Below are 25551 nucleotides of genomic sequence, written 5' to 3'. Positions count from 1 at the left end.
TCTAAACTGATTTACCATGAGAAGAGAAATCTTCTTCAGTAAAGTAACTTTCCTTCACTCCCATACTCTGCTAATCCCTAATTTCATACCAGTAGTGTACATCCAACACTTGTCATGTACATGAACACCACCTGGCAGTATTTCAAAAAGCTTTGGCATTGTTTTGTGCTTGAAAATAATCATTGGATCAAGTTTAATACCATCAGCACAACATGAGAGGACAACAGTGTAGCACATTTTTTCATGTCCAATTGTCTGTATAGTCACAGGTTTAGCACCATTCCTGTCAACAGTTGTGTTACTTGCCACATCAAATGTAAGAGGAGTTTCATCCATATTTGTTATTTGGCTTTCAATGTTGAATAATAAAGTGATAAAAGGATAGTATTTTCTCGTCATTCTGTTGTGGCATTTTCTGAAATATTTTGGTTTGGGTTCACACGTTAAGTCCATGACACTTCATAGCACAAACAAATTCCCCCTTAAAATCTGTTAAGTTCCACTGTAGCACTAGCTTACAAGCATGTATTTGAATCATTTTTATATTAATTCCAATGCCATTTTGATGGTCTCCTTGAATCCATTTCAATATGTCATCATCTAGTTTTGGCCACTTTGCACTCAGTCCATTATTTGCACAGTATTCCTCATCTTTTTTTCAGTTGTTCTTTACTAGCCCGCCAAACGCGAATGGTTATTTTCTGTTGGTGGAGGGCCGAAATGCCACTCAGCTGCCCTGTTTCCCTGTTGTTCCGAATATGCTATTACTTTCAATTTATAGAACACATCATAGCAATACCTTTTTTTCCCCCCATTACGAAACTAGCTACTAACAAAAACATTGTACTGTTACCGATAACACAAATCACTTTTGATTCAGATTCATTGGCACTGTAGACTGCAATGCGCATCATAGACTAGACAGTAATCTGGGTTTGTGATGGCGGGCTGGGAGGAGGAGAGTGTTAGCAAGCTTGTGAATCCTCGCAATTCAGGTTCATTGCATTGGTGCACTGCTGCTGCCAGCAGAATCCAACGCTGCTAGACAGAGAGATTTCCTGTGGCATCGAATATATGGCCATTTTTAAGATTTGTGGGAATTTTAAATTAAACACTGGACATTTTTATATTAATTTTGAGTTTAAGAACACCTGAATTTTGGAGGCAATTTTTTCTTAAGGAAAAGTGTAAAATATGGTAGACTATCATATTTGGAGATGTGTGCACTTTTTTGCCATTTCCTTTTGGATAATGAAACACAGAAATTAACTTCAACAGAAATGTGGTCAGAGTCGCAGAGCTATAAATACAAAATTCAACAAGAGTGCATGAGTAGTTTTAATTACAAATAAGTGAATACAAAAGTGAGAACGCTACTAGCAACAACATAGTAAGTACAGTATCATAACCAAAATTGGCAACCACTACAATTGTACAAGTTTATGTGCCAACAAAGCTTTGCAGATGAAGGGAGTGAAAGAATGTATGATGAGATACAAGAAATTATTCAGATAGTAAAGGGAAACTAAAATTTAATACTCATGGAGGACTGGAATTCGATAGTAGGAAAAAGAAGAGATGGAAAAGTATTGGGTGAATATGGAATGGGGGTAAGGAATGAAAGAGGAAGTCGCCTGGTAGAATTTTGCACAGAGCATAACTTAATCATAGAACACTTAGTTTAAGAATCCTGAAAGAAGGTTGTATATGTGGAAGAGTTCTGGAGACACTGGAAGGTTTCAGATAGATTATAAAATGGTAAGACAGATTTAGGAACCAGGTTTTAAATTTTAAGACATTTCCAAGGGCGGATGTGGATTCTGACCACAATCTATTGGTTATGAACTGTAGATTAAAACTGAAGAAACTGCATAAAGGTGATGGAACCTGGATAAACTGAAAGAACCAGAGGCTGTAGAGAGTTTCAGAGAGAGCATTAGGGAATGATCGACATGAACAGGGGAAAGAAAAACAGTAGAAGGAGAATGGGTAGATTTGAGAGATGACATAGGCCAGCAGAGGATCAAGTAGGTAAACAGATGAGCGCTAGTAGAAATCCTTGGGTAACAGAAGAGATACTGAATTTAATTGATGAAAGGAGAAAATATAAAAATGCAGTAAATGAAGCAGGCAAAAAGGAATACAAACATCTCAAAAATTACATCGACAGGGAGTACAAAATGCCAAGCAGGGATGGCTACAGGGCAAATGTAAGGATGTAGAGGCATATATCAATAGGTGTAAGATAGATACTGGCTACAGGAAAATTAAAAACACCTTTGGAGAAAAGAGAACCACTTGTATGAATATCAAGAGCTCAGATGGAAAACCAGTTCTAAGCAAAGAAGGGAAAGCAGAAAGGTGGAAGGAGTATACAGAGGGTTTATACAAGGGCGATGTACTTGAGAACAATATTTTGGAAATGGAATAGGACATAGGTGAAGATGAAATGGGAGATATGGTACTTTGTGAAGAATTTGACAGAGTACTGAAAGACTTAAATCAAAACAAGGATGCTGAAGTAGAGACGAGATTCCCCCTGGAGAAAGCAAACTTATCTTCACTTAGTTACATAATACTGTTATGTCGGTATCAAATTTTAATTTATTTCCATATGACCAGCAATTAAAAATATAGAGACAATATTTAGTACAAAAAAGGAATTCAGTATTCATTAATTAATACTTTGATTTGTTAATACATATGGAATTGAAATATAAGATTGAAAAAAGTTGCTAACAGCGAGACTCAAACCAGTGACTTTATGGTTACAAAATGTTGGCGCTACACATATAGGTACCGACTACTACATCGGTAACCTGGAACTGTATTGTATGCAAGAGAGCTCATAAATTGCCCAATATTCAAGAAAAATTTATTAAGTTTATAGAGAACTGCATCATACTGCTTTAGGAAACTGATGTCCAGGCACTCACCTTCAAAACCTGTACATAGAAAGAATACATAAGAGGGCCAGTCTATAAGGTCCTCTCATTACAAGAGTACTGTATGTGTGTCAAACTAAACTGGTATCAAATGTTTGATGACTGTTTGAACCGGGCTCACAAACTTTCGAAATTCAAACTTATCGCATTATGTAATACAAAATTTGTGAATCTCTCAGCTGAGTTTTAGAAACAAATTAAGCTATCGTAAAATTGAAATGTACCTTCCCTTTCCAATCTTAAATTCCTTCTTCATGTCAACATTCTCTGAAAAGGTCATTTTAGTTCGAATTTTTAACTTTCTGGACTTTATACTGTTATGTCGATACCCAGTTCCAGTAGTAAAATGCCCATTAAAAATTTGCATAAAGGAATTTACCATTCAGACTACATTTCACATTAACGTGTTATCCGATTTATATTTGCAAATAAGGGGAGTAAGCCATTCATTAATAATTCAACTTTGAAATTTTGTGATATGAACTGTGCAGTCACGTTACACCACAAATTATTGGAAACTTACTTCTTCACTGTTTCTGAAAAACTATGACATTTATTCATAATGATTACTTAAAAGGATATGTCTACTTGAGAGCTATCCTAGAGACCAATAACAATATCTTAGTCAAAATAATTTGTTCACAATTAACTAAAATTTAATTTAAATTGTTGTACTGTAAAACTCATTGAAATTGTATATGAAATTAAGTAAACTCTTCCAAATTGCATATCAGAACATGCAGGCCAATATGTGGCCCATTTTTTGATGTAAGTAACAAACATCATCGAATGACTTAATTGTTGTTTTGTAAATCTTACATTTAACAATGTATTCAATTGTTTTGTTTCATACAAAAGGATGTAGTGCATGAGCCACGCAGGTAGTCAGTCAGAGTCAGTAAGGATGTAGTAGTTGAAGTAAGGGACAGTTGCGAGAGTCAGTGAGTCTGCATAATTGCCTTTTGGAAGCTGTTTGTGAGAGACTCTTTCGAAGGCTGTCAGCCGACAACATGTATCTACCATCAATGTATATACTATTCAGTTATAATACAAAACAAGGAAAGTGATATACACTGTTTTTTACTAAAAAATTAGTACATCAGCAATGACAAATTCGGGACTTTCTGAAGCAACACCACCCAAGCATATCAAAGTTGAGTATCTCATCATAAGCAGCAGCTAAGTTATTATGTGAACTTTTATTAACTGTACTTGAAATTTTCTAGTTTTCACTCCTCTTCGTAGTTGTGAATGGTGGAGGCCCAAACTATTAAATTGTCCCGATGGTATGACTGAGCATTCACGATTACCATTGTCCAATTATAGATAGAACTAAAAACTGTACATTTTATTCAGATTCAGCAACAGTGGTAATTAAAATGCTTCCCTCCTCTCACAAACTAAGGGCAGCATTTTAAAAGATTGTGATCTGAGCATACAAAACAGATTAGAATGGACTCCAGGTAGTCCAGCTGCCCTTCGATCCCGAAGCAAGGTTACTAGCTGTGCCCCAAAACCTTAGAAGTAAAAGTGGTACAGAGAATTCTTTACACAAATTCATTTAATTTCACTTTAAAGGTTTATTTTTTAACAACTTAAACACACTCACACTCTTAAATGTTACCTTTGATGAACATTATTTGTAAATGCAAAAGTGGAAATATAAACACACATCAGCCCAGCCCTCTTTTCTTTCTGTCCTTCTTTTTTTATTCAGTTATGTGGAGGGGTTGGACCAGGGGGGCGGGGGGGGGGGGGGGGGTGGGGGGGGGGTGGGGGCGAAATCTTCCACTGGAATGAGAACTTGCATTATAAGAGTCTCACAGTAAGACAAGTATTAGTCTTAGAAATTTTGTATATATGAGGGGCAGTCAAATGAAAACTGAACACCTACCACAATGGGGCCATGGAATAGTTACATTTGAAAGTAATCACCACATGTTTTAAGACATTTATCCCACTGGGAGACGAGACAGTCAATTTCTTTTTTGTAGAATGTGGTTGATCGTTGACAGATCCACAACCACACTGCGTCTGATATGAGAACAGTAACAAGGAAAATGGGGTAAGGAGAAATTTATGGGGGAAGGTGGTGTAGCAAGTGCAAGCACAGCAAACATTAACGAAGTTGTAATTATACCAAATAAATTTAATAAAAATACCACTTTTTGCAAGGTCTGGAAATCAGTTTGCATTTAGCTGACTGTCAGGAGCAGTGCCATCAGGAACAGTACAGAATACATATCGTTATTGTTGTTGATACGTGGATCCTCAGTTGCTGTTAAATATTGTATTAATGAATCTAAGGTTAGGACCATTTGTATGCAACTGAATAAAGCCAATATTTGTTTTGTCAGACACATTTTGCCTCACTTTACTAATGTGTCATCGGCGGCCTGATATACATATATATTTTCCCATTATATGCGGCACTTTTAACTTACATGTTGAATAGTAGAATATTCTAAGTTCAGAATGCTACATACAAATGAAAATTTGTATGTATTTCAGGCTGCTGGTGATTCCTTAAAAAACTGGCACAACACATTTGGCAAAATAATGATTATGTTCATACAGTGAGGCATTTGGATATGAGGAAATAATATAACCTATCTCCAGGTAGGTTCAAAAAATGGCTCTGAGCACTATGGGACTTAACATCTATGGTCATCAGTCCCCTAGAACTTAGAACTACTTAAACCTAACTAACCTAAGGACGTCACACAACACCCAGTCATCACGGGGCAGAGAAAATCCGTAACCCCGCCGGGAATCGAACCCGGGAACCCGGGCGCGGGAAGCGAGAACGCTACTGCACGACCACGAGCTGCAGACGATCTCCAGAGGTCTATGTTTCAATACCACATCTGGCAGTTGGGACAACCAATGTATATTGCTTGTAGGTAGCAAATAATGAATTAAGGGAGAGTACCTTTTAGGCAACCAATTGTTTTTCTGGCCAAACTCTACGCTACATTCCAGATCATGTTAGCATCTGACCTTATGCCTTATTATATAGTCTTTTGTAACAACAATGCAGTATAACCCTACTTTTACGTTCCTGGAATTGACATTTTCATACTGTTTACGACATTTTTTATCAGTCCCGTCTTCATTCTAATGAAGATATCATGACCAATCACAACCATTTCCCAACTGTCTCTACTGCGCAAATGCAATTTTGTGATTGTTGTGATCATTGTGACATTTTCGTCGAGCCATAGTTAGCATGTTTTGGCGTATGGCCCCTTGGAGCTCTAGTTGACACCGTCATTCACTTTGTGTTGCTCAAATATTTTTAGTTTAAACATAGCGCCAGTTATGTATTTTATTCATGCTGGGCAAAGCGTGTTTTGAGAATTTATTTGGTTGTTGAGTGCAGTATTTACGTATGTATTTTTTGTTATGTTACACAAACAACTTGAGTGATTTTTGCGCTCTGTGTGTGATTTTATACGTAACTGAAAAGGCGCAGTACCTGATAACCTCAAAAAGATGACTAAAGTGGAAGAGTTGCTGAATAACACACATTCAAATACCACACAAAAACCGAGCGAGGTGGCGCAGTGGCTAACACACTGGACTCGCATTCGGGAGGACGACGGTTCAATCCCGCGTCTGGCCATCCTGATTTAGGTTTTCCGTGATTTCCCTAAACCACTCCAGGCAAATGCCGGGATGGTTCCTTTGAAAGGGCACGACCGACTTCCTTCTCCGTCCTTCCATAACCCGATGAGACCAACGACCTCGCTCTTTGGTCTCTTCCCCCAAACCAACCAACCAACCACACAAAATACATATTTACACTTGACAACGAGAAAAAATTCTGGAAACGCATCATGCTAAGCATGAAAAAATACGTAACTAGCATAGAATTTCATTATTTAAATAATGAATGACAGCTGCAGGCTTTTAAACACATCGATTATGACTTACGATGTTCAGTCAAATGTTCCTACTTCCCAGACACCAGACAGTTATCAGTTTCAGTTAAACCAGTAGTTTTTATTACATAAATAACCTTCATTAGATAATGATCAAGTCCCTGACAAGTCTTTTGATGCCTGTTATATACACATATCATAAATAAAGTGCAAGGGGGTATCCTGTATGTAACTTTTACAGTGTAAAATGTTATTTCCCACAGTTTACGTTTTCCCACATTTTACACTTTTTTTTTTTTTTTTTTTTTTTTTTTTTGGAGACCCTTGAAAAAGTGTAAAAGCAGGGTTTCACTGAGTAAGTATTTCAGGCTGCTGGTGATTCCTTAATAAATTGTGGCAAAACACATTTGGTAAAATGAAGCCTATGTTCCTACTGTTAGGCATTTGGGTATGTGGAAATACTGTAACCTATCCCCAGATAGGTCTATGTCTCAATACCACACCTGGCTGTTGGGCCCATCAATGTATATTGCTTGTAGGTAGCAAAATATGAATTAAGAGAGAGTACCTTTTATGCAGCTCGTGGTCTTGCGGTAGCGTTCTCGCTTACCGAGCACGGGGTCCTGGGTTCGATTCCCGGCCTCGAGATGACTGGGAGCTGTTGTATTGTCTTCTTCATCATCATCATCATCATCATCATCATCATCCATCCATCCATCCATCCATCCATCCATCCATCCATCCATCCATCCCCATTACAGTCGGAGGAAGGCAACGGCAAACCACCTCCGCTAGGACCTTGCCTAGTTGGTGGTGCGGCTCTCCCGCATCGTTCCCGAAGTTCCTCGGAATATGGGACTTCATCATTACCACCTTTTATGCAGACAATTGTTTTTCTGGCCAAACTCTACCCTACATTCCTGATCATGTTAGCATCTCACCTTACACCTTATTATATAGTCTTTTGTAACAACAATATAAGGAAAATGATAAGACTGCTACTCACCATAAAGATGACATACTGAATTCAGAAACACACAACAGGAAGGCTATTACACATTTAGCATCCAGCCATGCCCTCCTTCAGAAAAGTAATAGTTTTGTCATGGCTATCTCTTCCCGGGATCTTGATAATTCTGATGGAATTAGAGATGGGTCATTTATGAAGGAACAAGTGCAAAGGAACAGTTCACTAAACTGAATGGAAGAGACGAGGAATAACTTCTAAGTCATGGTCATTCACCAATCTCTTCAGGTTGGTTTCATTTCTGCCTCGGTCTTTTTCTGTCCGTATTTTTTTCAGTGTGTCACTGTTTCTAGCTCCACTGCTTTTCGTTCAGCTTTAGTTTCTGTCATTCACTGTGTTCTCCTGTTCTCGATCAGTCTGAAACCATTCTTGAAGTCTTTACTTCTAGTTCTTCATCCACACCTTTCACCATCCATGACTGGCAATTTATAAGGTTGTTATAATTATGCCAACAAATCCCGAATGTAGGCATCGAATTCCCATGTATAAATCTTCTAAGCATGTAAGTGAGAAAAAGAATACAAGGGCATGAAATTAGATTTAAAGTTTGTCTGAAGTCACTAATTGCTCTCATTATCGAGTATTGTCTGTTTTAAGTTTGAGCTAGTTTTTTTACACATTTCAATTTTTATGGTGTCGTATCCCTGAACTACGTACCGTACCATGACAAAATTTTGTACGTTCATTCAATGGTAGAGTGGCACATGTTGGTACTGTCTGTAAAATGTGTTGCGAGTATACTAACTAATAATGAAGCAATAAATTTAAACACCATGCTGATGTGACAGTTTTACTGCGTGAACAGTGAAAATATAGTAAATGATAAACTTTATTTGTTTCATCATTTTGTACAGTGTGTCAGCAAAAAACATTTCTGTAAAAGTTTGGAATTGTGTGTAAAATTTGTCGCAAGTCACTAAGTGCTTTAATTCTCACATACTGGATGAATATGGTCTGGGTACGCGCACATTGTGAGTTGCGCTGCCTCAATAAATAGGGAGCAGTCTATCCCCCCCCCCCCCCCCCCCACACACACACACACAAAATTGGACCATAGATTTGTGCTGTTCAAAAGTAATCACACACACACACACACACACACACACACACACACACACACACACACACACACATATACAAATGGACCATAGTATTGTGCTGTTCAAAAGTAATCACATATGTTAAGACATTTGTCCATGGGGAGATGAGACGATAAATTCCGGTTTTGTAGAATCAGTCGGCCACTGGCGGATCCATAGCTCCACCCAATCTTGCACTTCCTCATGCCACTGAAATTGATGTCTGCGCATGTCTTTCTTCTGGTCACCAAACATGTGAAAATCACACAGTGAAAGACTGACTGTACGGAGGATCATACATGCTTTCCCAATCAAATTGCTTAAGTGCAGCCTCCATCCGATCAGCAGTGTAGGGGCAGGTGTTCTTGTGCAATGGGCCCTCCACTTGTGAATTCCTCAAGTGTGGAACTGCAATCAATGCACAGCATGATGAAGGCATTTTGCAGAAACTGCAACGTGCCATAAGGTGAAAACACCCAGGAATGTTGTTGAACAGAATCATCTATGTTCACGTCATCTGTAGATTTAGAAACAGCAACTGACTATGCTAACTGCAATATAATATTTGAAACTCTGAAGGTAGCAGGTACAAAATGCAGAAGTGGATAGCTATCTACAAGCTATATAGAGCTCAGACTACATTTATAAGAGTTGAAGGACAACAATAAGGAACAAAATATTTGTGGTTTGGTGACGATATTGTAATTCTATCAGAGACAGCAATGGACTTGGAAGATTGATTGAACAGAATATGCTGCGTATTGAAAAATGAAGACATTAGACAAACATAAACAGCATGTATACACAGACAGCAAAAAGTAACATGCTTTGGAAAGATCTTCAATGTGTGGCAACATGTACACTGCATATTGTCAATATTCTGAAGAAATAAATACAAATTCCAGTGCTTCTAAAAGACTGAAATAGAGACTCTGATGTGCTTTGTCAGCTAGTCATAGTTCACTTAATGAGATCTCGCCAGTCAATGACAAAAGATATTCAGAGTATGGGACATTTGATGCAGTCAGCCAATAGCGACATCACAGTTCAGTAGCACAAACACATTAATAGGAAAAATTAATGGTTTAAGTTAATATATATACAGTATAACTGAAAGAAAAGCTAAGCTTTCACATATTATAATGATTGTCAATTACTCCCCCCCCCCCCCCCCTCCCTCCTGACAGTGTGGTTAGGCAGAATCCTAAGAGCACAACTTAAATTGCAGCAGCTGAATGTTTCTGACAAGCACGATTATAAGCTTTACTGCTGTGCACTGAACATTTTATGGGTTACCTAGCTGAATAAACATTCTGTAGAGCACTTTAACTTTTCCACGGGAAAAGCAGTTATTACATGTGAAATTGTTCACGAGCTCTCCCTGCACTTTTTATTAAGGGTAACTAAACTCTTTGCCATCACTGTTGCATAATTTGTAATCTATGAAAGGACTAAAATAAATACGAAAAACTAACCTTGAAGCTTGGTCTTTTTAAAGCATGTGTTACCTTTTTCAGATATACTAAACACAAATTTTAAATAATGGCATAAATGGTGGTTGTTCTGAGCCTGAAATTTTTCGAAGTGGCTTGTCCTCAAAGTGTGAAGTTTTAAATTTAATTCAAATACCCCATGATTTAAGAACTTCATTGTACATTCTCAGACGTAACACAACTTATCCTGAGTAAAAGGAAATTTACTTTGAAAGTAATGCTTCTGAAACCACCATTCACAATATTTTCTTGTGACCTATCAGAAATATGAACAGTTGTGATGCCACAGTCATAGAAAGCAGTTTGGTGTTACAAAGTATTGCACAGTCTTTGTCCTAAAGTCTTTGACACATTTTGCTGTCAGCAACACTTGGATGCGCACTGTGTTTTATTGTCATAAAAGGCGCATATTCTTTTGTAACTAAGGTTTTATTTCGGTGTTATTCTCTGGTTTACGTTTTATTGCTGCAATATTATTCTGCATTAGCAGGCTAAAGTAAAATTCTTTGTTAGAGTATCAAGCATCAGGTCTTACTAGTCAAAATTACAAAAATTTAACTGAAAACTGAAACAATGAAAAATTTCCGGATTTCTAGAAAATCCCCATGTTTTTCCCAGATTTCCCGACGTGTATGCACCCTGATTAAAAAAAGGTAACAGAAGTAGCCACTGAATCCGGACCATCTGTATCCTTCCCTCCACCACCAGCTTTCCTGAACTGCACAGATGGGAGTTATCCTCACAACACATCCTCTGCTCCTGAAATTATCAACCTATGGTAACCTACCGTCCCCATATCCTCCATCCAACAGTTTCTGGCCCCTCTCCCCTCACCCTCATTTTGTGCCACCGTCTGCGAACACAGCTGCTTGTCGCGAACACAGCTGCTCGTCTTTTCCCTTCCCAGCTCCTCTCCTTTTCCGCTCTCCATCCCCCCCCCCCCCCTCCTCTCACACCCAGCCCTCCCCTACTCCTTGCCCCACAGACTCTGTCACTGCACCTGGTGGTAGTCTTGTCATGTCTTGTATTTAGATCCTGCTCAATCTGCCAGACAGCGCTCTTCTATTCCCCAACCGGTACCCTGCTATCCCTTCCCCTCCCCTGTCCCCTCCAGATTACTGCTTTAATTCCAAGTAAAAATTGTATAGAGGTCTGAGCTGCTGGAGGTGTGTGTGTGTGTGTGTGTGTGTGTGTGTGTGTGTGTGTGCGCGCGCGCGCGTTTGCGTTTTCCCTTTTCTGAATAAGGCCCTGGTCAGATGCTAAATGTGTAATAGTCTTCTCATTGTGCCTTTCTAAAACTGAACATCTTTACAGGAGAGTAGCAGTCTATCATTTTCCTTTTATTGTTGTTACAAAAGACTACATAACAAGCCTAAGGTCATATGCTAATATGATCTGGAATACAAGGTAGAGTTTTGCCAGGAAAACAATTGGCTGCATAAAAAATACCCTCTATTAATATGTGACTACATAATTTTCTATTTACAAGCAATATACACTGGTTGACTCAAGTGCCAGGTGCAGTAATGAGACAGAAACCTATATGGAGTTAAGTAACATTATTTTCTCTTACCCAAATGTCTCACAGCAGGAACTTAGGATTTATTTTGCCAGATGTCTTTGCCACATTCTATTAAAGAATCACCAGCATCCTGAAATACACACACATTTTCATTTGTATGCAGCACTCTGAACTTAATTATTCTGCTGCACAGGAGATCCCAAGATCTACTCACGGTACCTGACAGTAATCAAATCTTGCTGATTCACCCATACAATTTCATGAAGAGGTGTTCAAATGGTCAACTTAAACCCTGCCCATACTGTTCCGGATTCTCCCTGATATTGGTCTCCTTCCACAATATTTTGGTCCCGAGAAAGTGTTCCACATGCCCTGCAGATGCAAATCCATCGAGAATCACTCCCCAGACCAAATTGGGATTTCGTCTGTGAAAAGAACATTGGACCACCATTTGACCGTCCAGGTGGCATGTTGATGGCTCTATTTTAGACGTTCATTATGTGAACACACACCAGAGGTAAACAGACAGCAGGTCTCCCACAATAAAGGCAACACTCCTGAAGCCCTCTGTACACCATTTGCCTTGATACAACAGGTGCAAGGGATGTCGTGAGATCAGATGCCAATTACAGTGCAGTACTGTCATGCCTTTACAGCCAAATAATGATCCACTCTTTTTGATGTCACAAGTGGTTGGCTGTGTCCTGCTCTTGGGGACACAGTTGCAGTCTCTATAAACCATTGCCTCATCCAAGAAACAACAGAATGATTCACATTAAGCCATCAGACCACATCAGTTTGCAACTCTTCTGCTTCCATTCTTCCTAGGGCTCTCCACAGCAAAGAATCTGTAGGTGTCTTCTCTGTGCCATGTATGTATGTATGTATGTACGTATTGAACTGGGGACCTAGAAATGACGGAGAGGCTTCATCCCCGCTGTAGCCCTCAGTGGTACACAACCCCACAATAGGTTACAGCAGCCCACTCACCCGACCGCTGCCCCACACCGAACCCAGGGTTATTGTGCGGTTCAGCCCCCAGTTGTTTACTATTTCTACAAGAAGAGCTAATGGGAAATGTTTGTGTCAGTCATCCTGTCAAGAACAATTTATTTTAAGTAACATACAAAAACAAGCAGAGGAGAATAACAATTTTATGTTTCAAATACTAAGGTTGTAATTTGGTACCTTGTTATTATTGCGTGAATGTAATACTCGTGCATTTAAATGCTGATGTGAAGAAAGTTGAAGATAAACAAGCTGCTTGTACCTTATAGTGATCTCTCATGTGTTCCTTCAAAGCTGAGGCACGTGTAAACTGACGATGACAATGACGACAGCTGATCAACTTCGAGGTGTTTAACCACTCAGCAGCATGCTCCTTTTTGTGAGCATCTAACTGTGACTGTAACACAAAATACTTTTGTTATAATATAAATCACAGTTCCTCAAATTTATATTAAGGGAAAAATATAAAACAGAATAAATTAACATAAATGCTGTTACCGTCGACTAGGAATACAAAACTGTCATTAAAGTTACTCTTTTAGTTTTGTTTTCAGCAGAATAAATTATGAAAACTAGACTTCCTAATAAGCAATTATAATTCTCTATAGATAATTTCTTGTTATGTCTACCTCTTATCTAATGCATCCCTTTAGCAAGGCTGCCATAAATCTCTCTCTAAAAATATGTCGACAAAGCAGCTATAAAATTGTTTTCTGCTACTAAGATCAAAGCATTCACAAATTCACACATGTGTAGCTCTCACAACATGGCCACTGTCACCTCCAGACACCCAAGAATGACAGTGGGCAAGTGTGTGAATGAGGTATGCATGTGTGTTTTGTCTACATCTGACAAAAGACTTAGTCTGATAGCTGATAATTTGAGGAAGTCGTCTTTCAACGTGCCTGTCTGATAGTCAACACTACCTCTATGTGATGATTAGGAATATAGCCTATTTCTTATTATTGATATAGGTTGCTGTGTTAAGATCAACAAAGATACTTCTGCTTGATATGTGACTATTATAATGGGTAATGTACTACCTTTAATTTAGTAAATAGTCATCACAGTTTTGCCGCCGGCCGACTTTGTGCAAATTCCACAATATTTCCTCGGAGCAATTGACCGACATCTTCAGGTGGTTGAACCTGCCTTGTGGCTAGGTATAACTGACGGTACTGTAACATTGAGCCCCCTATATATAGAACATGTGCATGAAATATGTGCAGACACGGAAATCACACGCGCGCAATGATTTGCAGATAGGTGGTGCATATTAGAACACCCTCTGTTGAAAATCACAGAGCAGCCCTCCTGCACGTGTCCCACGTTTACTAACAGTGCGACCAAATGTTACTCACTAAAAAACCATACTAGACCAATGTTTGATGGGTCTGTTATTCAAAAATCTTTATTGTCTCATCGGGATTTAATAGCAACCAATGCAGGACTCCAGGGTGTGCTCAGTTGGAATCACGCATCGCTGTTGATGAGATCATCAGCTTTTCAGATATGTACTGCTCCTTAATGACGCAATCCCAGAAAGATGATGCTGCGGATGAAACTCCCATCTCTTCATAAATCACGCGATGTCCTGTATTCAGAAAGTGTTCTGCAATTGACGACTCCACCGGTTGGGGGTAGGCATGTATAACGCTGATGTTCATCACTATGTTCTTGTACTGTGCGATATTTCTGGCCTATCATGCCACCCCACACTTGCAAGGAATCTTGCACACACAATGTTTCCTCAGGTTATGATCATCCTTAACCAAACCCAACAGGTTCACCAGTTTTGCAGATGTTCAAAAAACAGACTTAATGTCATATCTTCCGAGGACTCTTCAGGTTCTTGACAACATCACACCAAAATATTCGTGCCATGTCATCAAGAATCTGAAGAGTCCTCGGAGGATATGACATTAAGTGTGTTTTTTGAGCATTTGCAAAACGGAGGAACCTGTTGGGTTTGGTTAAGGATGATCTTTGCCTGAAGAAACGCGGTGTGTATAAGATTCCTTGTCAATGTGGGGTCGCATATATAGCCCAGACATGTTGCACAGTACAAGAACGCTGCGATGAACACCAGCATCATAAACGCCTACGTCAAGTGGAGAAGTTGGCATTTGCAGAACACTGTCTGAATACAGGACATCGCGTGATTTATGAAGAGCTGGACTTTTATCCCCAACATCATCTTTCTGGGAGTGTGTCATTAAGGAAGCAATACATATCAATACAGCTGATACTCTCATCAACAGGGATGCGGGATTTCAACTGAACACAGTCTGGAACCCTGCACTGGCTGCTATTAAATCACAATGAAAAAATCAATTTTTTTCAATAACAGATCAATCATAACGACGGTCTAGTATGGCTTTTTAGTGAGTAATGTCTGGCCACATTGTCAGTAAACATATCATACAGCACACGCATAGGAGGGCTGCTCTGTGATTTTCAGCAGAGGGAATTTGAGTATGGCGCCATCAATCTTCAAATCATCGCATTTGCCTGATTTCAATGCTTGTTCATTCTTCACGCATGTGTTCTATATATGTGTTCTGTATGCTGATACCGTCAGTTGAACCGAGCCACCAGCAAGGTTCAACCACCTGAAGGTGTCGGTCAATTGCTCCGAGGAAATATTGTGGAATTTGCACAACGTCATCTGGCGGCAAACCTGCGAAGACTAACTACTACATTACCCATTACAATAGTCACATACGAAGCAGAAGTATCTTTGTTCACGTCAATGCATCAAGCTATATCAATAATAAGAACTTGGATATAGTCCTAATCATCACATAGATGTAGTGTTGAGTATCAGACACACACATTGACAGAAGACTTCTTTCAATTATCAGCTATTAGACTAAGTCTTGTCAGATGTAGACAAAACACACACCACTTGAAGATGTCAGCCAATTGCTCTGAGGAGTTATTGTGGAATATGCATAACGTCATACGGTGACAAACCCGTGAAGACTATTTACGATATATCTGCTGGGAAAGCTTGAAGATTCACAACTGTCTTTAATGTTTAAAAGGATAATACTAACTAAAACATTACTTTAATAAATGAAACTTGGCAGGAGCGAGTAGGACTTGTGCACCGAGGCTTCCATACAAACCTATGTACTGGACAGTTTATTCCAGCAGGAATTGAGGGTCTACATGATGTTCCCTGTTATTGACATTGATATGGCAAGATATCGGTCCCATGGGCTCCAAGACTTACCAGCATGTTTTAATTACAATTTTAAAGTCAGATAACTAATGAAAAAATATATTATTTTCTGATATTTCTCTTCTACTTGTACACTGAAACCTCCCTTCTTGACATACTTCATGCTTCTATATCAAAGAAGTATCCTATAGATTTTAACAATTTAGTTCGCAAGTACCAAAACATGTGACATAACTGGCTGTGTCTTTTGATTGCACTGACTTAAAAGTTGACTTTTTTTTACATCACCAGGGGACCGTAGAAAAATTTAAAATTGAACAGCAACCATTTCCTGAGAAAAAGGGTCTTGAATAGTCAAACAGACAGATATATTGACAACAAAGTGATGCTATACAGGCTCCATTTTTATTGAGTCAGGTACAGAAACCTAATAATAGACTTCAAACACCTTTTTTCTGTAAAATCTGAGGTCATACATTGACCAATTTGCTTGTGAAGGTGATAATTTCTTGCTGAAGAAAGCTAGAGGTTGCCAGTTGTCGTAATAAGGCTCCATTTGCAGTTGATGATTTATATACTGTAATTGAGATGCTGCCCTATGATGCTTGATTGTGTACAAAATGTTGACAGAAGTTTGTAAAGTCCAAGAAATGACATAATTCTCGAACTGTAGTGCACTGGGGAAACTGAGTATTAGTTTCCAGTCTATCTTGAGGTGCCAGAATTCCTCGTGCATTGACAAGGTACCCTAAGAATTTTAATTCCATTGCTTCGAAGACACATTTCTGCATGTTAATTACTAAACCATTTTCTTGTATTCTAGTGAATAGTTGCCATAGATGTGCTAGATGCTCTGTCTCACTAGATGACATTAAAAGCATGTCTCCAACATAAACATAACAAAACTCCAAATCTTCAGTTAATTCATCCAAGAAGCACTGGAAAGTTTCATCTGCACTGCTCAATCCGAATGCCATTCACAAAAATTTGTATGAAGCCTGAAAGGAGTGCAAACGGCAGTTTTGGGTATATCTTCTGGTGAAATTGTTATATGAGAAAAAACATTGGATGAGGTTGATCGTGGAGAAAACAGTCTTACCGTAGCAAAGTCTTTGAGATTTGGTACAAAATCAGGTACTGTTCTGGTGTTTAGCTGATGAATTTTACTGCCGCCAACTTATATTTCATGGAAAGACCACAAAGGTAAGATAAGAGAGATTAGGGCTCATACAGAGGCATAAAGGCAGTCATTTTTCCCTCGTTCTGTTTGGGAGTGGAACAGGGAGAGAAGATGCTAGTTGTGGTACGAGGTACCCTCCGCCATGCACTGTATGGTGGATTGCGGAGTATGTGTGTAGATGTAGATAGTCACCACATGGACACCACTTGTTACGCTTAGGAACTATGTGAAGTGGAGCAGCCCAGCTACCATTTGAAGGGCAACAGATCTATTGTGCTAACATAAAAGACAATCTTGCTTTGCAGTCTTCAGTTGTTCTGTATACAGATGAGGCCATGCATGAACTGGCAGTCCTGGTATATTGACAATGTAAAGTACCACTGAGTGTCTTACCGCTGCTGGAGTAGGTGATGGGTAGGTAATTTCAGGGAAATGATGAAACAGGTCATTGTATGGTGAATCACCTGCAGTCACTTTAATGCCAGGACGATTGGCACAGCAGAGGCTCCCATGACTGTACAACCGTGTTGTAGAATCAAGCAGGTGTAAATATTGATGATCTGGGGGGGAGATAGTAAAAAGAAATGAAGCCTGCTCCAATAACTGGGTATAGCAAAGCAGCAACATTGAACCTTTATGATTCTTGAAGAGTGAAGTTTAGATGTAAGTCGATGTAGCCATAATTATTGGTGGAAGATCAGTTTGCGGTATACAGGTGATTGCTAGCGGTATTTCATTATGGAAGGGGAAGAGAAGTGTACACTAAGGTATCAGCACCTCTGTCAATGAGAAATTGCAGCTTATAGAGTGCTCTGTTATAATCAGTTGACAGCCATCCAGTTTGATATCAGTCACCATGGCTACTGACTTCTGGTGATGATTCCCTTGACACTGCTGAGCTTCAGATCCATTTTTTTTGTGACACAAACAGATATTCTCCATGGTGAGGAATGCTTGTATCTGCTGGAAGAGCATGTATGGAGCACCGTATTTGTAGGGCTGAGACTTGCTTAGACAGTTCATCTACTTGTGCTTGAAGTGCTTCCACAGAAGTCTTTATCTGGCGAAGACAGTTGTGAGACCTATCAATGGATACATCTCAACTATTCAGCCAGTAGCTCGAGTAAGAGTGTTGGGATCACCAATACAAACATTCCTGTCTGTGCATCCACAGACAGGAATGATAACCAAATATTTCACAGAATATCATTTATTGCGTTGCCAGGCAGCGTATGAAGATGATAAAGTAGCTGAGATGGTGGGCAGCACCGAGTTCTTCAGTATAGAGCAATTTTTCGAGTCATTTTCTGACCGAAACAAGCACATAACGTGCATGCCTGATAGAGTGACATTTTTTACTGGAACTAGAATATCTTTTACTTCTGTAACCATCTTCTCATTAAATGCAGCCACCACATTAATAGTGATGTGGGTCAAGACAAATTGGCTCTCAAGTTGGGAGGATCAGAGAACTGTATTATCTTACCAGAAGTGTGGCGGTTTCACTGAAACTGGACTACAGATCACATTTGCTGCTGGTAAGTCAGTGATGTCATGGCAGGCATTGATTACATGACACAGTTGCTCACTAATGACTCTACATGGTGTGATTGATGCAAAAACTTGCACAGATGCATTTTATTGTTCCGGTGAATTACAAATTTTTCTGGCATGTGATGTGATTGTTTCAGCACATGATTAGGAAACAAGGGGTCACCAAATGTTGAGTGGCAATGCAGTTTTTTCAGTACACAAAAGAACAGTTAATTACAATGAGCAGGACTGCTAAGAATGCCTGCATCTATAGTTTGTTTTTAGCTCAGAGGCAGTGTGGAGAACCAGAGTTTACACTGCACACAAGAAACACTTAGCAGATGATTCACTGTTCACATTACGGTGTATTTATTTGTTCCTTTGCTACAGTGTGACAAAAGAAATGTTTCCTGTAACTGATAACCACAAAGTAACTGATAACCACAAGTTATAAATTTATGCACAACAATTAACAGAACACAGACACGTGATCATTTGCACATAGCTGGGAACACAAGTGTACGATTCTGTTCAAAAATGTCATCTTAAGCTAACTTACAAGCAATAAAAGTGTTAGATTGAAACAAAGGAAATATTCAAGGTATGATAAAATTGACAGAGTACCTTTACGATTACTAAATTATACCACGTACTGTAAGTAACATTCCAATAACCTGTAATTTCTTTTTTCCTTTCCATTTGCAATGCTGACATTAACTGTGGGGGAAAAAAAGGTGGGAAAACAACATGTAATATGTCTACTGGAAATAAGTCTTTCATACCTGCAGTGAAAATTCATCTCCACATTCTGTGCAGAAAAGACTTTCTTCTTTCTCATGCAGCATCACATGAGCCTTTAAACTTGCAATACGGGCAAATGATTTTCCACATTCAGGGCATTTTGGATCATCAACATTGTGGGTTGCCATGTGAAGAATAAGGTTTGACTGCAAAATAATAAATTTTCAGACATGAACCAACCTCCTGAAATTTTAAGGCTATTATTTGTTATTTCATAGTTAGAACTGTGAACTGTGTTGAGTTACATAAACCAAAATGGAGAACTTATTCTGCTCGACTGAAAAAAATTTATGTAGTAATTTACTATTTTTGGTTTGAGCCTAGAATTGGGAAAGTGCCAGTCAGATTTCATCCTAAGCTGCTGCTCCCACAACTCCTAAATATTTTTCTATTATTCTGGAATTATAGCTGTGGTGACAGACTGATTTGTGTCATAGCTTATGATTTTTGTTAGCATGGGAGTTGGTACAGTTACTGAAGAAATGTTTTCAGCTGTGTATTAAGAGAGAGAAACTAAGCAAGGTAGTGCTGCAATTACAACAACAGATTTGCATTTGGGAGGACAGTAGTTCAAATCCTTGTCCAGTAATCCAGATTTTGGTTTTCCATGGTTTCCCTTAGTGCAAATCCTGGGATGGTTTCTTAGAAAGGAAACAGCTGATACTCTTCCCCATGCTTCCCCTATCTGAGTTTGTGCCGTCTGTAACTACCTCAGTGCCAACAGGACACTAAACCCTTTATACACTACAAAATTTATTTATTTTTACAGAAAATACCTTACTGACTTTTGGGATTACAACAACAATTTTCCAAATGCACTTTGCATGCAACAGTACTTTTAATGACAGTATTTGGCACAGTTTCTCCCACTCATTGCTGCTCTTTCTTTGGATACTTACACTAGACAATTGTTGGCCCAATTGGATCTGTCACATCACTGCTAACTGCCTTGCTTGATAGCAATATTTTGCATGGTGAACAAGACATAAAGTTTTCAAACAACTTATAACAATTCAGCCAGGTAATGGTGGGGTGTACTCCTGCCGAAATACCGGCGATCACTGTAAATATTACTTTGCTGAATTCCGGTAAGTTGTTTGAAAATTGTATACGGCAGGAGAAACTCAGGCCTCACAAGTCATCAAGTATAACTCCACTTCCTGTGTTATTTACAAATTCTTCTAAATAAATAATATTTTTGTAACTCAGAAATTGGCTTTTTCAATTATTGCTATCACAAAGCATCAGTTTATGTAAAAACACGTCATACTTCCATTTAGTTATGTCCATATTTCATGGGAGAAAGAAAAAAAAGAAAAAAAGAAAAGAAAAAAAATGTACTGCAATGTTTTTGCCTTGAAATAAGAAAGGAGTTGCAGGAAACTGTGGCATCCAGCACCAGCAATACTGCTTCCATCATTTTAGTTTTTGAACATACTGCCATTGAACAACAACCTGCAATAATAGTTCACCACCAGCCATTTGACATTCACTGCTGAATAAAAGCCTTTTCTGGACTTCTCCATGCATTGTAGTCTTCAGTTAGTTTCTGCACTTTTCTTATTTATCCACTTTCAGAAGTTCATTGGCACCTTTTTCTGAGATCTACCAAAGACTTTCCTGGATCCATATACCATCCCATCCCATCCCATTGCTGCATATTCTGCCCACTTCTTTTTCCATGGTATTACAGTACATACTACATATTCCAATCCAGAACATTCCCTGATCAGTTTTATTATTTGTTATTGTTGTTGTACCTGAAAAATTTCTGCTTATGGAGTTCATCCACAAAGCCTCTTCCGATCTTCTCTTTTATTCCGCAATCTATCATTCAGCATTTCCTCCCATTGTAGTCCTCGTTGATTCTCATCATCTTTCACCTGGTCTCTACATCTTGTTTGTGGTCTTCCAGTTGGTCTTCTTCCAGATCTTGTCCATTCCAGAGCTCTTTTTGGTAGTCTTTCTTTTCCCCATTCCTTTAGTGTGGCCAAATCATTTCCACTTCTTTCTCTCCAGTTTATTTTAGGAGATTGATCTGAAGTGTGTTTTGCATTGTTTCATTTCTTATCCTGTCCATTCTCATCTTCTTGAGACTCCTTGTAGAATGCACATCTCTTAATTACATTCTACTCAGATCTTTTTTTTTTTTTCAGGTTCAATATTCTGAACCATAGGTTAAAAGTGGTAGATAATATGATGTGTATATCATGAGCTTTGCTTTGGCAGGTACTTTTCAATTCCTAATTACACCTGATACACAGTAACAACTTGGACATTTCCTATCGTCTCCAAAATTTCTTTCTTGATGTTTTCTTTCTTTGTTATCTTAATTTTTAGATATTTCACAGCTTTTACTTCCCTAATAATTTTCCCATTACAACTTCATATTTTTATTTTCCCTGCTGATCTCATTACCTCACTTTTTATAGAACAAAAATCTGCTTCAGTTGCTAGTAATATTTTAGTTTATTACATGACTGGTTTTGAAGCATAAAGCTTCATCTTCAGGTGCCAACAAATAATTATGGGAGTGTAGAACCAGTAACCACAGTGTCCATCTGGACAGCATAACACATAAGTGACTAACACAGATGGCCCAGAAGTCAGCTGACTGTGGTTGTGATGTAGGTGCCAAAGGGGTGTGGAACTAAAGCAGATACTACAAAAGAATGAGAAATGGGGATGTGACATCCGAGGTCCACACATTTATGTTTCCGTAATTTTTGGTGGAAACCAGCAGATGAAGCTTTATGCTTCAAAATCAGTCCTACAATAAATTGAGAAATTACTGGCAACTGAAGTGGAGTTTTATTCTATAAACATAATCCTCAGTTGCGTATTGTTGAATGGATCAAATATTTTATATGTCACTTTCTGTTGTCTGTTTCTTTCATCTTCTAGTTATTGTTCTTCCAAGATTCACTGCTGTCTTCCATATCATCATCATAATATTTTCATACGCTATAATATCTGCTCTTGAGCCCTTTTATGATGTTGTGCATGACTACATTGAAGTGAACTGGTAAGAAAAGAACACATCTCCTTGTTGAACTTCTCTATCTGTTCTAAGCCATTCTGACTTTTTGACATCTATTAAAACACAATTCAGGCATTTGTTAATCTTTTTTTCCTGACTTTTGAGTATTATTCCTTTTGACAACATTCCGACTTTGCCGTATCTCTCCCCTTTTAACACTGTTGTAAGCTGCTTTTTTTTTTTTATATATATATATACATCTGTGAATGCAACTATGATGTCTTTCCCAAATTCCTGTTTCTTTTCTACCACCTGTTTAGCTGTAACATGTTATCTACTTTCGATCTTCCAGACCTAAATCCTTGCTGTTATTTTCCTCTTTATATTGGTCCTATCTTGTTTCTGCCCCCCCCCCCCCTTGGAACCATGGACCTTGCCGTTGGTGGGGAGGCTGCGTGCCTCAGCGATACATATGGCCGTACCGTAGGTGCAACCACAACGGAGGGGTATCTGTTGAGAGGCCAGACAAACATGTGGTTCCTGAAGAGGGGCAGCAGCCTTTTCAGTAGTTGCAGGGGCAACAGTCTGGATGATTGACTGATCTGGCCTTGTAACATTAACCAAAACGGCCTTGCTGTGCTGGTACTGCGAACGGCTGAAAGCAAGGGGAAGCTACAGCCGTAATTTTTCCCGAGGACATGCAGCTTTACTGTATGATTAAATGATGATGGCGTCCTCTTGGGTAAAATATTCCGGAGGTAAAATAGTCCCCCATTCGGATCTCCGGGCGTTGACTACTCAGGAGGACGTCGTTATCAGGAGAAAGAAAACTGGCGTTCTATGGATCGGAGCGTGGAATGTCAGATTCCTTAATCGGGCAGGTAGGTTAGAAAATTTAAAAAGGGAAATGGATAGGTTAAAGTCAGATATAGTGGGAATTAGTGAAGTTCGGTGGCAGGAGGAACAAGACTTTTGGTCAGGTGATTACAGGGTTATAAATACAAAATCAAATAGGGGTAATGCAGGAGTAGGTTTAATAATGAATAAAAAAATAGGAGTGCGGGTTAGCTACTACAAACAGCATAGTGAACGCATTATTGTGGCCAAGATAGACACAAAGCCCATGTCTACTACAGTAGTACAAGATTATATGCCAACTAGCTCTGCAGATGATGAAGAAATAGATGAAATGTATGACGAGATAAAAGAAATTATTCAGGTAGTGAAGGGAGACGAAAATTTAATAGTCATGGGTAACTGGAATTCGTCAGTAGGAAAAGGGAGAGAAGGAAACATAGTAGGTGAATATGGATTGGGGTAAAGGAATGAAAGAGGAAGCCGCCTTGTAGAATTTTGCACAGAGCATAACTTAATCATAGCTAACACTTGGTTCAAGAATCATAAAAGAGGGTTGTATACCTGGAAGAATCCTGGAGATACTAAAAGGTATCAGATAGATTATATAATGGTAAGACAGAGATTTAGGAACCAGGTTTTAAATTGTAAGACATTTCCTGGGGCAGATGTGGATTCTGACCACAATCTATTGGTTATGAACTGCAGATTGAAACTGAAGAAACTGCAAAAAGGTGGGAATTTAAGGAGATGGGACCTGGATAAACTGAAAGAACCAGAGGTTGTACAGAGTTTCAGGGAGAGCATAAGGGAACAATTGACAGGAATGGGGGAAAGAAATACAGTAGAAGAAGAATGGGTAGCTCTGAGGGATGCAGTAGTGAAGGCAGCAGACGATCAAGTAGGTAAAAAGACGAGGGCTAGTAGAAATCCTTGGGTAACAGAAGAAATATTGAATTTAATTGATGAAAGGAGAAAATATAAAAATGCAGTAAATGAAGCAGGCAAAAAGGAGTACAAACGTCTCAAAAATGACATCCACAGGAAGTGCAAAATGGCTAAGCAGGGATGGCTAGAGGACAAATGTAAGGATGTAGAGGCTTGTCTCACTAGGGGTAAGATAGATACTGCCTACAGGAAAATTAAAGAGACCTTTGGAGAGAAGAGAACCACTTGTATGAATATCATGAGCTCAGATGGAAACCCAGTTCTAAGCAAAGAAGGGAAGGCAGAAAGGTGGAAGGAGTATATAGAGGGTTTATACAAGGGCGATGTACTTGAGGACAATATTATGGAAATGGAAGAGGATGTAGATGAAGACGAAATGGGAGAGAAGATACTGCGTGAAGAGTTTGACAGAGCACTGAAAGACCTGAGTCGAAACAAGGCTCCGGGAGTAGACAACATTCCATTAGAACTACTGATGGCCTCGGGAGAGCCAGACATGACAAAATTCTACCATCTGGTGAGCATGATGTATGAAACAGTCGAAATACCCTCAGACTTCAAGAAGAATATAATAATTCCAATCCCAAAGAAAGCAGGTGTTGACAGATGTGAAAATTACCGAACTATCAGTTTAGTAAGTCACAGCTGCAAAATACTAACGCGAATTCTTTACAGACGAATGGAAAAACTGGTAGAAGCCGACCTCGGGGAAGATCAGTTTGGATTCCGTAGAAACACTGGAACACGTGAGGCAATACTGACCTTACGACTTATCTTAGAAGAAAGATTAAGAAAAGGCAAACCTACGTTTCTAGCATTTGTAGACTTAGAGAAAGCTTTTGACAATGTTAACTGGAATACTCTCTTTCAAATTCTGAAGGTGGCAGGGGTAAAATACAGGGAGCGAAAGGCTATTTACAATTTGTACAGAAACCAGATGGCAGTTACAAGAGTCGAGGGGCATGATAGGGAAGCAGTGGTTGGGAAAGGAGTGAGACAGAGTTGTAGCCTCTCCCCGATGTTATTCAATCTGTATATTGAGCAAGCAGTAAAGGAAACAAAAGAAAAATTCAGATTAGGTATTAAAATTCATGGACAAGAAGTAAAAA

At 38.9% G+C, this 25551-nt stretch overlaps 1 protein-coding gene across 2 annotated transcripts in view; it reads right to left on the bottom strand.

Moving 5' to 3' along the window:
* Nucleotides 1–25551, bottom strand: part of LOC124553793 (zinc finger protein 236-like) — a 237404-nt gene that overhangs the window by 184320 nt on the left and 27533 nt on the right. For both annotated transcript variants that reach the window (XM_047127806.1, XM_047127878.1), the window contains exons 6-7: nucleotides 19641–19805; nucleotides 13221–13355 (exon numbers count right to left, since the gene is read on the bottom strand). In XM_047127806.1, coding sequence (XP_046983762.1) covers nucleotides 13221–13355; nucleotides 19641–19805 — 300 coding nt within the window. The remainder of the gene's footprint in view (nucleotides 1–13220; nucleotides 13356–19640; nucleotides 19806–25551) is intronic.

Source organism: Schistocerca americana, chromosome 1, assembly GCF_021461395.2.
Source record: "Schistocerca americana isolate TAMUIC-IGC-003095 chromosome 1, iqSchAmer2.1, whole genome shotgun sequence".
NCBI lineage: Eukaryota > Metazoa > Arthropoda > Insecta > Orthoptera > Acrididae > Schistocerca > Schistocerca americana.
The sequence above is the reverse complement of the archived record's forward strand: the minus strand, read 5'-3'. Positions and strand labels throughout refer to the sequence as shown.